This window comes from Lagopus leucura, unplaced genomic scaffold (genome assembly GCF_019238085.1).
Source record: "Lagopus leucura isolate 7727_CA_CO unplaced genomic scaffold, USGS_WTPT01 Super-Scaffold_73, whole genome shotgun sequence".
In the NCBI taxonomy this organism is placed as follows: Eukaryota; Metazoa; Chordata; class Aves; order Galliformes; family Phasianidae; genus Lagopus; species Lagopus leucura.
Genome location: NW_024962252.1, coordinates 86,927,759 through 86,941,809, shown reverse-complemented (window position 1 = coordinate 86,941,809; position 14,051 = coordinate 86,927,759). Strand labels below are relative to the sequence as shown.

Genomic DNA, 14,051 nt, shown 5'->3' with positions numbered 1-14,051 from the left:
ATAGCAGTACTAGTAAGTGTCATGAGGGGTACAAACTAGAACACTGCTTCCCTGGGAAACTAATCTAAATCGAATCACTGCTACTTGTGATCTACAGGTTCCCTGATTCATCTGAGGTGAGATGACCACATGTAAAAGACAACAGCACAGAGGAGGCAGACAACTCAAAGCCCACAGAGACTCAACAAAACACATGGAAAGCCAGCAAAGGGAGCCTGATCTGTAGTGCAATCTCAGTGCCTCTTCTGTAGCGTAATGCTACTTGAGTGAGCAACTCAACATCCATGGCAACTTGAAGGATGCCAACACAAATGACTCCAGCTTCTGTTCTAGTGCCTCATCACTTCCAGCAGTGCTCCATGAGAACGAGGGACCGACTGAAAGGTAATCCTGAACTAAAACTTTTATGAGCAGGAATAAAAAAGAAGCAATAACAAAACAACCAGGCTTCTCCTCTTAGAAACTCAGGCTGATAAATTTGCTAACGCTCTGCTACAAAACAATTCTAGAAGCCAGTTTTCTTAACATAACTGATTTCCCGAGAGCTCCCCCTAAATTTACAGTTCCTACAAATAATTGCAGATCAGCCCAAAGCAGTAGCATTCTGGGAAACAGGTGCTTTCCCATCCAGAGATCTCTCTACTGTTTAGAAACCAATGAGAAATCATCTGCAAAATCAAGTAGGAAAAATCACAGGTGACACTACATTTCTGGAAAATGCAGTCTACAAGGTAATTCACAGGTGAAGTAGAAGGGACACTCAATACTCTTGAACACGCATCCACAGCTGTTACGTGTTGATTTCAAAAATCATTTTTCTTCCATACAAACCCAGACAATCTTGAGCACAGTGCAATAGAAATACACATACATGTAACTTTACTTAAATTTGCATTATAGCAAGAAGCTAATTTCCAATAACACTGGAAGAACTTAATATATTATCAAAATAACAGTAAAATCTTTTTCTCCTCCCAAAATTTATTAGTTAGAAATTTCCATTTTAAAACTTCAATTATGTAATCTTCTATAAGCATGTCCAACATCAAACCCCATATACTAGTAATTAATTTGAAGAAGTCCAGCATTTTCTTGGAGGTACATACTGAAAAACAGAGAAGCAAAAAAGCACTTGACTTATTTCACAACCAGTCTTAACTCTCACTGTTAACATGTGCTCAGCCCATTGAGTGAAGCATGAAAACAGAGGAAAATATGCATCGCCTGAACTTCTACTGCAAACATCCCAATACTTGCACAGCTTGACTACATGACTTAAAGCAGATCTGCAAGGTACGTGAAGGTATCAAACTCCACTTGAGTCCAAAAAACCAAGACGATTTGGGTTAAAGAGAGAATCATAGCATCACAGAACCATAGAATGGCCTGGATTGAAAAGAACCACAATGATCACGCAGTTTCAACCCCCCTGCTGTGTGCAGGGTTGCCAACCAGCAGACCAGGCTGCCCAGAGCCACATCCAGCCTGGCCTTGAATATCTCCAGGGATGGTGCATCCACAGCCTCATTGGGCAGCCTGTTCCAGTGTGTCACCATCCTCGTGTGAAAAGCCTAATATCCAGCTGAAACCTCCCCTGTCTTAGTTTGAAACCATTTCCCCCTTGTTCTATCACTATCCACCCTCATGAACAGTTGTTCCCCTTCCTGGTTATACGCTCTCTTCAAGTACTGAAAGGCCACAGTAAGGTCTCCCTGAAGCCTTCACTTTTCCAACCTAAACAAGGCCAGTTCCCTCAACCTTTCCTCATAGCAGAGGTTCTGCAGCCCTCTGATCATCTTAGTGCCCTCCTCTGGACCCGCTCCAAGAGCTCCACGTCCTTCCTGTACTGGGGGCCTGGACACAGCACTGCAGATGGGGCCTCACAAGAGCTGAATAGAGGGAGACAATCACCTCCCTCTCCCTGCTGGCCACCCCTTTTTTAATGCAGCCCAGAACACAGCTGGCCTTCTGGGCTGCAAGGTGTGACAGAAAGGAACTGCTGCTTTGTTTATTTAATACGGGTACTTTTATTGGCACAGGGCAAAAGTGCTTAGGTATTACTATATACTGATATATAGGCCATTAGGATGGCCACTGAGCAAAAGTCAGGAAGAGCTATTGAGAAATACACACTGCACAGAAGTCTGTCAGGTGATGCTGCCCACCAGTTCAACATTTCAACACTCGCATAACAGACTTCACGTGCCAGTGTGCCATCAGAATTCTCAAGAATAGCAAAGACCTGGTAGAAGGCAGTGTTACAGATTAGGTCTGCTTAAGCTTTATTGCAGTCCACAGTTCAACTGGAAAGAGCAGACTTCGCTTTGGGATATTTTATTTATTTAATTCATTTTAAAATGACAAAGGGTTCCATGTATGTGAGCAATTCTCATTATTGAGCTTACATGACCAATATATATTTCAGCAAGGAACACATATGAAAACAAAGCCTTATTTTCAAGCAAGCTTCTTGATGTTGTGGATCTCCTAAACATTCAGACTTTTTGTAGGTAATTAACTGCTATGCATGCATTTTAAATGGCAAGATTTCATTACTTGAAAAATAGCTACTTGTTCACAGAAGGCTTTCTCAGAGTACGTGTGCTCTGCATTCTCTGAAAAATGTATATTATTTTCATGTGCTGACATCTCTTCCACAACAGATTCATTACCTTTCTGCAACAAACATACCAGTTCATGTAAATCCTTCTAGAGACTTCATGCTCTATAATTCTTCCTTACTGTCTGTCACTTTGGTTTGTCTCATAATTGTCAGCCAACTTGCACAATACATCAGAAATTCAAGAGGCATAGTTTAACACTTAATCAGATCTGTATTTTAAATACCAGAAAATATTTACCTATGTGCTTCCACACTTGTATTTCTACTCTTTACTTTTGTCCCCCAAATTTTACATCACAGTAAAAGCAACACAGTCTGCAAACATCTTCCTTTCCTCTCTCATAACTCCAAAGTAGACTGAAATCTACTTTTACTGCTCCAAGACAAATGAATCTGATTCTTGGGGTATGTTTGCAAGGCCTTGAGCTCAACTGGATGATACTTCTCTTTGCTTAGAAGCATATTAATTTTTGAATGCTACTCTGGATGAATTCAGAGTTTCAGAGATCCTTCTGGATAGGAATGGTAGAACCCTGTTAATTTATTTAAGAAAGGATTAACAAAAAACAGCAGAGGAAGGGAGCGACAAGCAAGATTCCATCTACTGACTTAGTCCACAGGAATGATGAACACAGCATGCTGTATTATTTCTTGGTTATTTCTTACATCTTTCCATCAGCTCCTACTGACAGTATCAAAGTACTGACAAAAAACTTAGACCTTAATACTGGAGAACTATAAGGGCTGCTTCAAAAGTAATGCCTTCCATTTTATTACATTGGCCCATCAGAGGCCAAAACACCCAACAGTGGATGTGAGCACGAGGCAGTGGTTGGTGTGTTTCAGCAGTGAACACAGCAGGTCAAATCCACTGGTGCAGATCTGTACAAGCGCAGCATGCAGGCTCTTGTTCATTGCTGGTGAAAAAACACAGCTAATGGTGGTTACTATTGTTGAAAAAGTGTTTTGTATCTGAGAATTTGCTCTATCAAGTAGTGTTATTGTGCTCTTTGCATTTGTTGCAGTTTCCATGGAAATAAACAGGAGGCATTACTTTCAGAGCAACCTAGATATATCCTCTCCATTGCAATAAAAGTTAATGGAGAAAGCACGCTGGTAGTGAGACTAAATCCCCATCTCCATATCCAAAAACATTTCCACTGAAAAAAAAGAAACAAAAAACAAGTAAATTAAGTCTCAAACGCAGATGTATCACTGTCTGAGGATCTTCCATTTCTACAGAATGTCACAGGAATCAAAGCAGGAAAGAAGGACAGGGAAACAGGCTGCTACTGCTATTAAAAAGATAACGCAACAATACAAGTTTGTCAAGGACTGTACAATGACTACCACAGTTCCAAAAACTAATGACAACCAACAGGTGCTCAAAGTCCCAGCAAGAATAAGGTGGTTTTTTTTCCCCCCTACACAGTCCTGTAGTGATTCCTTGTGTCTGAACTTTCATTTATAAGGAAAAATACCAAAATTTGTCCAAGTTCCTGTAATACATTTGCCTAGCCTCACAAAAGCTTGGCCATGGGTGTTCAGCTTGAATTGCTATTATGTATGATAGAGCTACCATCATTAGCAGCTGTCACTGAGAACTGGAATTAATCATCAGCTCCAGAAGGCAGTTTTCCTAGTTCCCAAAGTTCCAGGCAGATTTGCCCTGCAGGAGAAATCCTGGAACGCAGATCAGAACATAGGACACTGAAACTGAATGGAAATGCACCAGTAAAAAAAAAGTCAGCGGGTAGTTAGTGTTGCACTTGATTTCTCCAAAGAGGGCATCACCTTGATAAGGAGAGTCTGGCCCAGAGAGTCTGACCCAATGCCAACCTACTCCCTGCTTCATGGGACCAAAGTGCAGCATTTGTTGGTCTGGCAGCAGAATGGCAATAACACTGCATAAGCAGCACTGAGCAGCACAGAAAGTAGAGCAAAGGAAAGAATTTTTGCTTCTAGTTCTTCTGAGATTTTATCCAGCTTTTGTAGTAAAGCAATTTCAGTAGAATAATGGAGAAAATACTCTACAAGGTAATTCCTTCTCATCTGCAGTTAAGTATACAAATACATGTAAAGCAGTAGTAATACTTTTGCTCTTACTTTCACTTTCAAAACAATATTGTACATACAAGCTACTGTGCTTGGATAGAAGCACATCAGACTACAGAACCTAGAATTACACTGCCAGCTCTAAATACAAGCAACACAGACAATATTTCAGGACAACGATCCATTACTGCAGACACTGTAAGAACTTAGCAGACTGCCAAACTTCAACTATTAAGACTCAGCAATTCTCCACACCAAGGTGATCCAGCCCAGTACAGACTGGATCACAAACTAACTTATGTGTTATCACAGAATCATTAAGGTTGGAAAAGACCTCCAAGATCATCTCCTTGCATCCAACCCATTCACCATATCTGCAAATTTGCACAAAGGCACAGTCTCACAAGAAGTTGTTATTTTATATGCTTAATTTCTTACATAAACGTTTGGGAATTTTTAGGCTTTTTGAAGGAGAGCACAGCCCTTAGTCATATGCTGATTTTCCAACAAAGTTATAGCAAAGAGTTTCAGCCAGAAATAGAACGTGTATTTGTGTGCTCCTGGTGCCCTGCCAGGCTTCACAGAAGGGCTTTGGCTTCTAAACATGATAAACATCAGTGGAGAGAAACTGCATTTTTTTGTAGTCTGCACTGTTAGCAGGTAACTTTGAGATGTGTTTTAAACAGGTAACTTCAAAGCATGTAAGATTAGACAACATGCTCAAAGAAAAATGCTAAGCCCTTTCTCCTTCAGAATCTCATATTCAAGAGAAAACATTTTTTCCACTTCATACAATATTCTGCCTACATTTTGTTTCCTCATCTCCAGAGATTCCTTTTTGTAGAATGCATCTTAATCATTCATAGATACACTTTGCCAACACTAAATCAGGACTCTTACCATACAAAATAATTCAGTGCAACCTTGTGTCAATGAAATGGCAGGATTATACAACAGAACAATTCCCCAAGCACCCTTCTGCAGCAATTTAGGCCATTTTTAAATATAACCAAGCCGGAATCCGTCTGAAGATTCTAGATGTAAGAGCAAAAACTGCCAGCAGAAACTGTTTGAGGGAGGTATTCATATGCTGTGTGCACGTATGTACTAACAGATGAAACTACTGCCATGAAAGCTGCTGTCTTAATTCACATGCACTCACTGTCCATCACTGCCTATCACATACATCCCATCTGGCAAATCACAGTGAAGAAAGCCTGTGAAGTTATCACCACATGCTGAATGAAATCCAACTCAACAGTATCATAGCTACAGGGGTTAAAAGGAGAGAAGGGAAGAATTTCACCCAAAGCACAGGTATAGAGTTGTGAAAGGACCAATAACCTCATGGAGCTGGGTTTATTTGAGAACCCAATTTGCCCTACAAGAGATGAAATATAAGCTGTTCCTCCCTCCTTCCCTAAGCACATACACCCTCTTTCCTCTATTAAAATCACCAGTGGCAAGAGGTAACACAGGATGTGTTTCAGGTAGCATTAACGTATGCCATGTCTATTACACAAGACAAAAGCACATTCATGTAGAAGCAAGCAAAGCACTGAGGTAGCACATTTTAAGACTATACAATAGAAACATGAACAGAGGAATCTTATCTGTGTAGGTCTCTTTAATGCAAAACACGCACCAGCTGCATCACACCTCTCTCCCAAGGAACAGTCAGAAAAGGAAACGTTTAAAATGTTAAGCACATCTGAAAAACTGGAACAAAGCCATAAGCTAGACAAATAGATTGAGCATAAGTCTCAAAAAAAATGTTTTTTTAAAGTTATATGAGATGAGCTACATTTTAAAACTGTACTCTTAGACCTAAATCAGTAAAGACGGTGCTGAGACTATGTTTACAGTTTTAAAAATGACCTGCGCGGTTATTCCTCAAGACAACCAAATAAACTTTCACGTTTTCCTTCACTTTTGAGCCAAACTACCTCACACAATTAACATGAAGAAGCATGAAACTCTGTACCCCTCAGGAATTTAGATTAAGTCAATATGGAGATTCTACTTGAAAAGTTTACTCATAATGCTCCTAAGATTATTATTCAATGCTAATTAATAAATCACTCCCCTCAAAAAAAAACTCTTCCATATCTATTTCTTGTACGTGTGTACTATCCAATCTTTAATATGGTAACAATACTGTGAGGTCTCATTGCAAGAAACTCAACCAAGCCTTCCTGGAAAGGGTATACACTGGTATGGGATGTGCACTGTAAGGTCAGTATTTCATGAGAATAAAGTCCAAACAAAAAGAAATCTTACTGCAGTCTTAAACGTACAAAATGTCAGCTTGAGAAAGTGTTGGGCATTTTCTGTGATAGAGCTGTACACCATTGTCTTTCACCACTGTTTAAACCATCATTCCAAGAATATTAGTACCTATATCCCTATTGATTTCTGAACTTGATACTTAATACTGACTTGATAATTCAACACAAAAAGCATCAGCGATGTAAAACAGTTCAAGTACGTAGCAGAACATATAGCCTGCCTTTTATTCAAATTATTTAAATGCAAAATTTTTACATCTAACTGATCCCACAAAGTTCTGATATCCAACATAGAGAATGATGAAAAATATTCAGTGACACAATGTTCTTACTTTTAGTAGTTCAAAATAATGAAGACAGTGGTAAACAGGGGCAAGGAGCAGCCGGGGTAGAACATACTGAACAGCTTCTTTAAAGCCTTCACCTATTGACTAGAAAAGAAATAAGTTTCAGTCTTAAAACAAATGTATTGAAGCAACAATAGAATGTAATAAAAATAATAATAATAATAATGCTTGCTAAAAAGAAAGTTACCTGTAAATAAAATGCTGCTCCTGGCTTCGATAATTGACTTAGAAAATGATCATGAAAACCAGGTCGTAAAATATCTTGTGCATACGATTCATAAGGATCAAATGCTAGTTCCTATGAAGAAATACAAAACTGATTTAATAACTAAAACTGATTGCTGAAAGAAAACACACATACTACACTGGAGAGATTTGTTTGCCTAGTTATTCTAAAACGTAGAGATAAATCAATACCGTCAAGCTTTATGTACAATGACTCCTGGAATAATTCAGGTTGGACAATCTCTGTGGAGCTTAGCTGCATACAGTTGAGTATCTCTGGGTTGTGAGAGTACGTGGCTGCCTCATGTCCAACTGCCATCCACCAGTACCCCCAGGCTGTTTTTATAAGGCTGGGCTCTATCCTACATTCACCTGCTTGTACCGCTAAGTGGGGTTTGCCACAGCCCACGGGCAAGACCTTGCACTTGGCTTTGCACTTGAATCTCATAAGATTCACCTGGGTCCACTGCTGGAGCCTAAGTCTCCCTGAATGGTATCCCAGCCAGCTGTGCTGACTGCACCACACAGCTTTGGTATCATTCACAAACTTTCTGAATTTACACTCAATCCCACTGTTGATGTCATTGATGAAGATGTTTAACAAGCATGAGTCTCGGTACTAAACTCTGAGAGACACTACTTGTCACTCATTTCAATTTGGACATCGAGCCACTGATCACCAGACTCTGGGAATAATTCTCACAGCCATCAAACACTCCACTTGTCAAATCCACATCGGTTCTCATGACCTGTAGAAATCTCCTGAATTACTTCAACCTCAGTAACTCGTCCTCCTGACAGATGTCAGCATGGTTATTCACCCAGGGTCTGTGGTAATGAGTTAACTCCTTGCTTAAAGAAGGCTTTGATCAGGTTTTGATTGTTAAATTTTTGCAGAAGCTCAGCCACAATATTCCTTTTGAAGACCTTCCTCTGTGATTTCCTCCATCCGCAAGCTTTGGTCTCCATCCCTTAGCAAGCCTACTGTAATAGTCCTCCTCACCACCTCAAGACACCTGCTGGCAAGGAAGCCCTTGCTTCACTTTGCTGTTGAAATCTAACCACAGGGTTGTTGTTGTTTGCTCCCATGCCCCCCCTCCCCACGGTAACTAAAGATTAAACAGCCTATAAAAATTGAAGACTAAGACTAAAAAAGTGAACGCACTCTAGAAAAAACAGTCTACTCATGACTGGGGGAGGATTAGAAGAGGAAATATAAATCTAAACAAAGGCAGCTTCCACAGACATACGCTTAGCACCTATAGGCAAATCCTAAAAATACACGTGATTAACAACAGCAACAGAAAAATCAGTGTTTTCTTACCTCAGCCATATCTTCAAAACAGCTGCCTACTAACGGATGAGGACTACCTTCATCTGTCATTTCAACAGTGTCTTCTATATGACCCAGTAACTTTACACTAAGTTCGTGAATGTCTGATATACGACTAAATATATTTTCAACATCCTGCAAAGCAGCAGAAACAGACAAAAATCAACGAGGAACTGGACACAATTTGAGATAAAGTGTTACATGCAAAACAATTCTGTTACTATACAAGAATCAAACATTTCCTTAATCAGAACAAGATTTTATAATCTATACTGTGTAACTTTTGAAATGTAAAATCATAGCATTTATTTTTAAAACAATGACTTTGTTTATGTATGTGTACAAATATAAGCATTTACAGTGAATTGAACATGGCAGAGAGCACTGACCAACCTTAAACTAGTCCTTCCTGCACGTGAATACGTAAAATTGAATGGGTTCTTCTACGGAAAAATGCTTCCTCACAAGCATTCCTTTACAATTCACATTTCAGAACTGAAGGGAAGTGTTTTCTTTGCTACAGATGTGTTAAACTGGGCAGTAGTTAAGTTCTATAAATGTTTACTGAGATTTATACATTACACTATATATACATACACTTATTTAAACACAACACTTACATGAGATGAAAACAGTTTGGAGTTGGAGGCATATGGCTCTCTAAAGACTCTGATAATGAGATTAAGTTCCCTTATATATTGCCGAACCTCTGCCATAAATGACTTCACTAGGTCGTAATAGGTTTGCTCCCCTGAAGTGGAGGGCTCTTCATCAGATAAAGTTAGTGCACTTAAGTCTTCTACATCTTGATGGAACATATCCATTAACACCTAGGCAGCAAACAGAGAGAAAGCCATAAAGCGACAAGAACTACTTCTCAAGATCTACCAGTAAGCTCTCAGAAAATAAAATTGTTATTTCTACTAAATCAAACTAAGCAGCAGCAGTGTTTAAACGTATTGTTCTGCAATTGGTTGAGCATTATGAAAGCAACACACACTGTTATGAATTTGCATGTCATTATTTGCAGTGCAAATTTCTGAAGAACCCCATCACTCAGGCCAGTCTTGGCATGTTTCAGAACACGGTCCTAAAAATCAGTCATTGCTGTAAGAGCTCTATGAAGTACAGAGATGTTAGCATTTAGTCACGTTCTGTAACACTGAATAAGCCTACACAATCCAAGATTCTAAAAATGCAATATTATGAAGAAGCATGTGCATTTTGGCTCTTCATCTTTGGCTTTAACAGCAAGCCATTTGTGACTCTAACTCAGAACCCCAATATCTGTGACGAATGCGCCCACGCCTTGTTAGGATTTGTCCCGAATAGCTCCTCAGTTCTCTTCAATTGGCATCACTGGGAGCATCCAGAAGCATGAGCAGACAGTCAAGTAAAAATAGTTTGCATTCTAATGCAGGTGATGGTTTTTTCGTGTGGTTTTGTTTGCTCTGTTGTTTTTCTGTTTTTTTCTTTTTTTTTTTTAAACAAAGTAGAATTTTTCAGATGGACAGGTGGCACAAAGAGAAGTGTGAAAGCTTTGGTTGTTCTGTTAAAAAAAAAAAAAAAAAAAAAGCAGAACGCACACATTGGCAGCAGGAACCTGAAGGTCCTTGATATGGCTGGAAAAGAAAACATTTTGGGAATACCTGCCAATGGCTTGTTCCACTGAGACAGTAAATCAACATGCCCACTTCAGAGCTTCCAAAAGCTTCTTCTACGTACATATTAAAAGGAGTTCCTCCAATGCACAAGTGCCCAACGCAGTTTCCAAATTAGCCTCTTCTACTCATCACCCATCCCTGCCTAGGACACAGAGAGATGCGCAGCAACAGCACTGTTCCTAATCTACATTCAAGTGCATGGCCCCAAATACTGTCGTAACAAGCCAGGAGGGTGCATCCAAAAGTGAGACCAAATGACCAAGACAACTGTCCTGACTAGTAATTCACTCTTCACAACCTCACACATCACCTTTCTTTCCTCTTGAGATAAAGATAGAAGCATGATGGAAAAAAAAAAAAAAAATGCAGGCTTGAACAAGACAAAAGCACTCCCTGAAGTAGATGCAAGTCCAACCAAAGATACTGATTACCACAGCCTTAGACAAAGCATCCACTAAACTACAGCAGGATGAGCGTCTCTCAAGACCCATCTGTTAAAAGACTAACTTCAGGCTTTGTTTTTTTTTTAAACAATGGAAAACTCAAGATGCTGATGTAAGCGGCCACAGAAACTAGAGTGCAGAGGCATCCGAAACACAACAGGCTGTTCTCCAGCACTGCTGGATCACTAGGTAAAGAGGTAACTGCTGTCTGAATCTAATGACTCCTCTGAAGCCATAGGAAAGATGACCTGACGATAAAAGTATGGATGCCTACAGAGAAACAGAGATGCCCATGTTTATCTATTTTTAACCACTTGACCATAGCACCACTGCAATACAGTCTTATTGCTGATGATACGAAGTTGGGAGGATTGGCTGACAAGCCTGAAGGCTGTGCTGCCATTCAGCGGAGACCTGGACAGGCTGGAGAGCTGGGCAGTAAGAGACCAGATGAAGCTCAACAAAAGCAAGTGTAGAGTCTTGCAGCTAGGGAGGAAGAATTGCATGCACCAATACAGGTTGGGGGATGACCTGCTGGAGGGGAGCTCTGCGGAGAGGGACCTGGGTGTCCTGGTGGACGACAGGTTGGCCATGAGGCAGCAGTGTGCCCTTGTGGCCAAAAAGGCCAATGGCATTCTGGGGTGCATTAAAAAGAGCGTGGCCAGCAGGTCGAGGAAGGTGATCCTCCCCCTCTACTCTGCCCTGGTAAGGCCTCATCTGGAGTACTGCGTCCAGTTCTGGGCTTCCCAGTACAAAAAGACAAGGACCTCTTGGAGAGAGTCCAGCAGAGGGCCATAAAGATGGTGGAGGGCCTGGAGCATCTCCCCTATGAAGAAAGGCTGAGTGAACTGGGTTTATTTAGGCTTGAGAAAAGACGACTGAGAGGGGATCTAATCCAGGTTTATAAATATCTGAGGTGTGGGGGCCACAGTGAGTGGTGAGGCCAGTCCCTTTTCAGTGGTGAGTGGAGACAGGACAAGAGGAGACGGACATCAGCTGCAGCATAGGAAGTTCCACACAAATGTGCGCAAGAAAAGGTGGCCCAATTATTACAGCCCAGGAATGTGACATTTTGAAGTCAGTGCTGCTTCACCATTTTTAAAGCATTTACACAAAAAAAGAGTTAAACTTACCTTATCAGCACACATTGCCACTTTAATATCTTGTTTTGTAATCTCATAATGCCTTATATTTCGTACATAATTCCCAACCAATTTTAATATGTCTGCAGAAATGTATTCTAATACTGCCACTATGTAAACAGACACTTGGTGGTCAATTTTGTAACCTAGAACCTCCTGAAAGGAAAAAAAAAAAAAACAAACATCCCATGTTATTCAGGTGTCAAAATAAATGGTTTGTAGTTGTAAGCTGTGGTGTAAGTTTAAGACTCTACTCAACATCCACTACATACAGTCTATTTTAGTAATAGTAATGCAACAGTCTGTAGGCCAAGTAAACAAACAGCATCACTGTAAATGCTGCTCTATCAGCTACAGAAGTGACCACAGTGAAGAATTGTCCCAGAAATCTTGCTTGAAAGCTAGTGCACTCTCTAGTGGATAAAGAAACTATGCACTCATTTGCTACGTATTTGGTTATTCTAATTTTGCTCGACTCGAAAAACAATCAAGAAATTTCCAAAAATATCCTTAGATGTGTAAGCAAATGCAATTAACTAAACTGGAAACGCTGACAATTAAATTACATTGAAAGAAACATATGTTGGTTTTTTTGTTTGTTTACATTTCAGGCAGCAAACAGAAATCACACAAAACAAAGCAGTCAACTTCCAATTGCATTCCAAAAGCAAGCTGACATCGCTACTGACCTTCAATAAAGGATGGATTTTTTCTACTGGGAGAGATAACGGATTTCTTCGTTTTCGTTTCTCAATGGCAGACTGGGCATCAGCTATTGCCCACTTATCAATAGGATGGGGAAAGCTTTTCTGAACACGATCCTTAAAAAAAGAGAAGGACTAAAGGGTAAATGCATTATCTGAATGACCTTAGCGATATCACTACATTATGAAATCTCTTTCCACTAGTTAACAGATGAATGCCTAATAATGTCAATACTTAAGACTATAAAAGCTTGAAATTCTACTGTTCTGGGCACAAGCTTCTCACTACATTGATGATGCTGTACCAAAAAATCATCCACAAAGACAAACTGACAGCTCAAAACTTGAGAAGCACCAGAATTAAGTTGCTTCTGTACACAGCTTCCTCACCAGACATATGCTGATAATTCAACATTTAAATACTGTGTCTCATCCTAGTGCTTTACTTCTTGTATACAACAGCCACAGCAGTTTATTTACTTCATCCAGCATGCCTGGATATACCTACGTACAGACCATGCTCCAAAGAGCTCTGCTGTTTGAGCTCACACATGGATCTCCAGAGATTCGAAGACCTGCCTGGTTTTGGTAGCCCAGGTGCTTAAACAAAGCAGTCAGAAATCTAACTTTTCAGATAACTTCACATCTCATTTTTTCAGACCACTGTTCCCACTGACTGTTACAACTGCAAGTGCTCACTTACGTAAATATGACCCCAATTTGAGCAACCATGAAACGAGGAAGATGAAATTTATGACCACGACAAAGGGCGAAGAACACAAACAAAAAGTTTCCAAAAAAACATACAGGACACACTACAGCTCTGTAAAGATAGCATCCAACTCTCTGAAATACAGACTTTTACTCTTTTTTCCCCCTTCATTATAACACCTCTGCAAAAGGAAAATGGAGATGTTGTACAAAATAACCTGCAACTCATTTGCTAACACCAAATCATTCCCCTAATGCAGCTCAGACTGCTGACTGAAGAATTAAGGTGACCCAAGGGAAAAACAAACGTGTATGACCATGTAATTAAAGACAGCATCATCACGTATAAACACTAAGGGGGTAAACTGAGGTTGCTTGATCATCTTCAGTTCTTCTATTTCTCATCCTAAGGGCTTGATTTGACCATCATTAGGAATCTTAAAGCAAAGCTCCATTTGATGTTGTGTTTTAAACAGCAGCAACAAAACACTTGATGCAATCTTCCACAAACCTCCG

The 14,051-nt window shown here is 40.0% G+C and overlaps 1 protein-coding gene across 2 annotated transcripts in view; it reads right to left on the bottom strand.

Moving 5' to 3' along the window:
• The window catches only part of SOS1 (SOS Ras/Rac guanine nucleotide exchange factor 1), a 43,355-nt gene that overhangs the window by 20,201 nt on the left and 9,103 nt on the right, over nucleotides 1-14,051 (bottom strand). For both annotated transcript variants that reach the window (XM_042882244.1, XM_042882252.1), the window contains 6 exons: nucleotides 12,810-12,941; nucleotides 12,112-12,276; nucleotides 9,492-9,701; nucleotides 8,863-9,006; nucleotides 7,501-7,611; nucleotides 7,299-7,397 (listed from right to left, as the gene is read on the bottom strand). In XM_042882244.1, coding sequence (XP_042738178.1) covers nucleotides 7,299-7,397; nucleotides 7,501-7,611; nucleotides 8,863-9,006; nucleotides 9,492-9,701; nucleotides 12,112-12,276; nucleotides 12,810-12,941 — 861 coding nt within the window. The remainder of the gene's footprint in view (nucleotides 1-7,298; nucleotides 7,398-7,500; nucleotides 7,612-8,862; nucleotides 9,007-9,491; nucleotides 9,702-12,111; nucleotides 12,277-12,809; nucleotides 12,942-14,051) is intronic.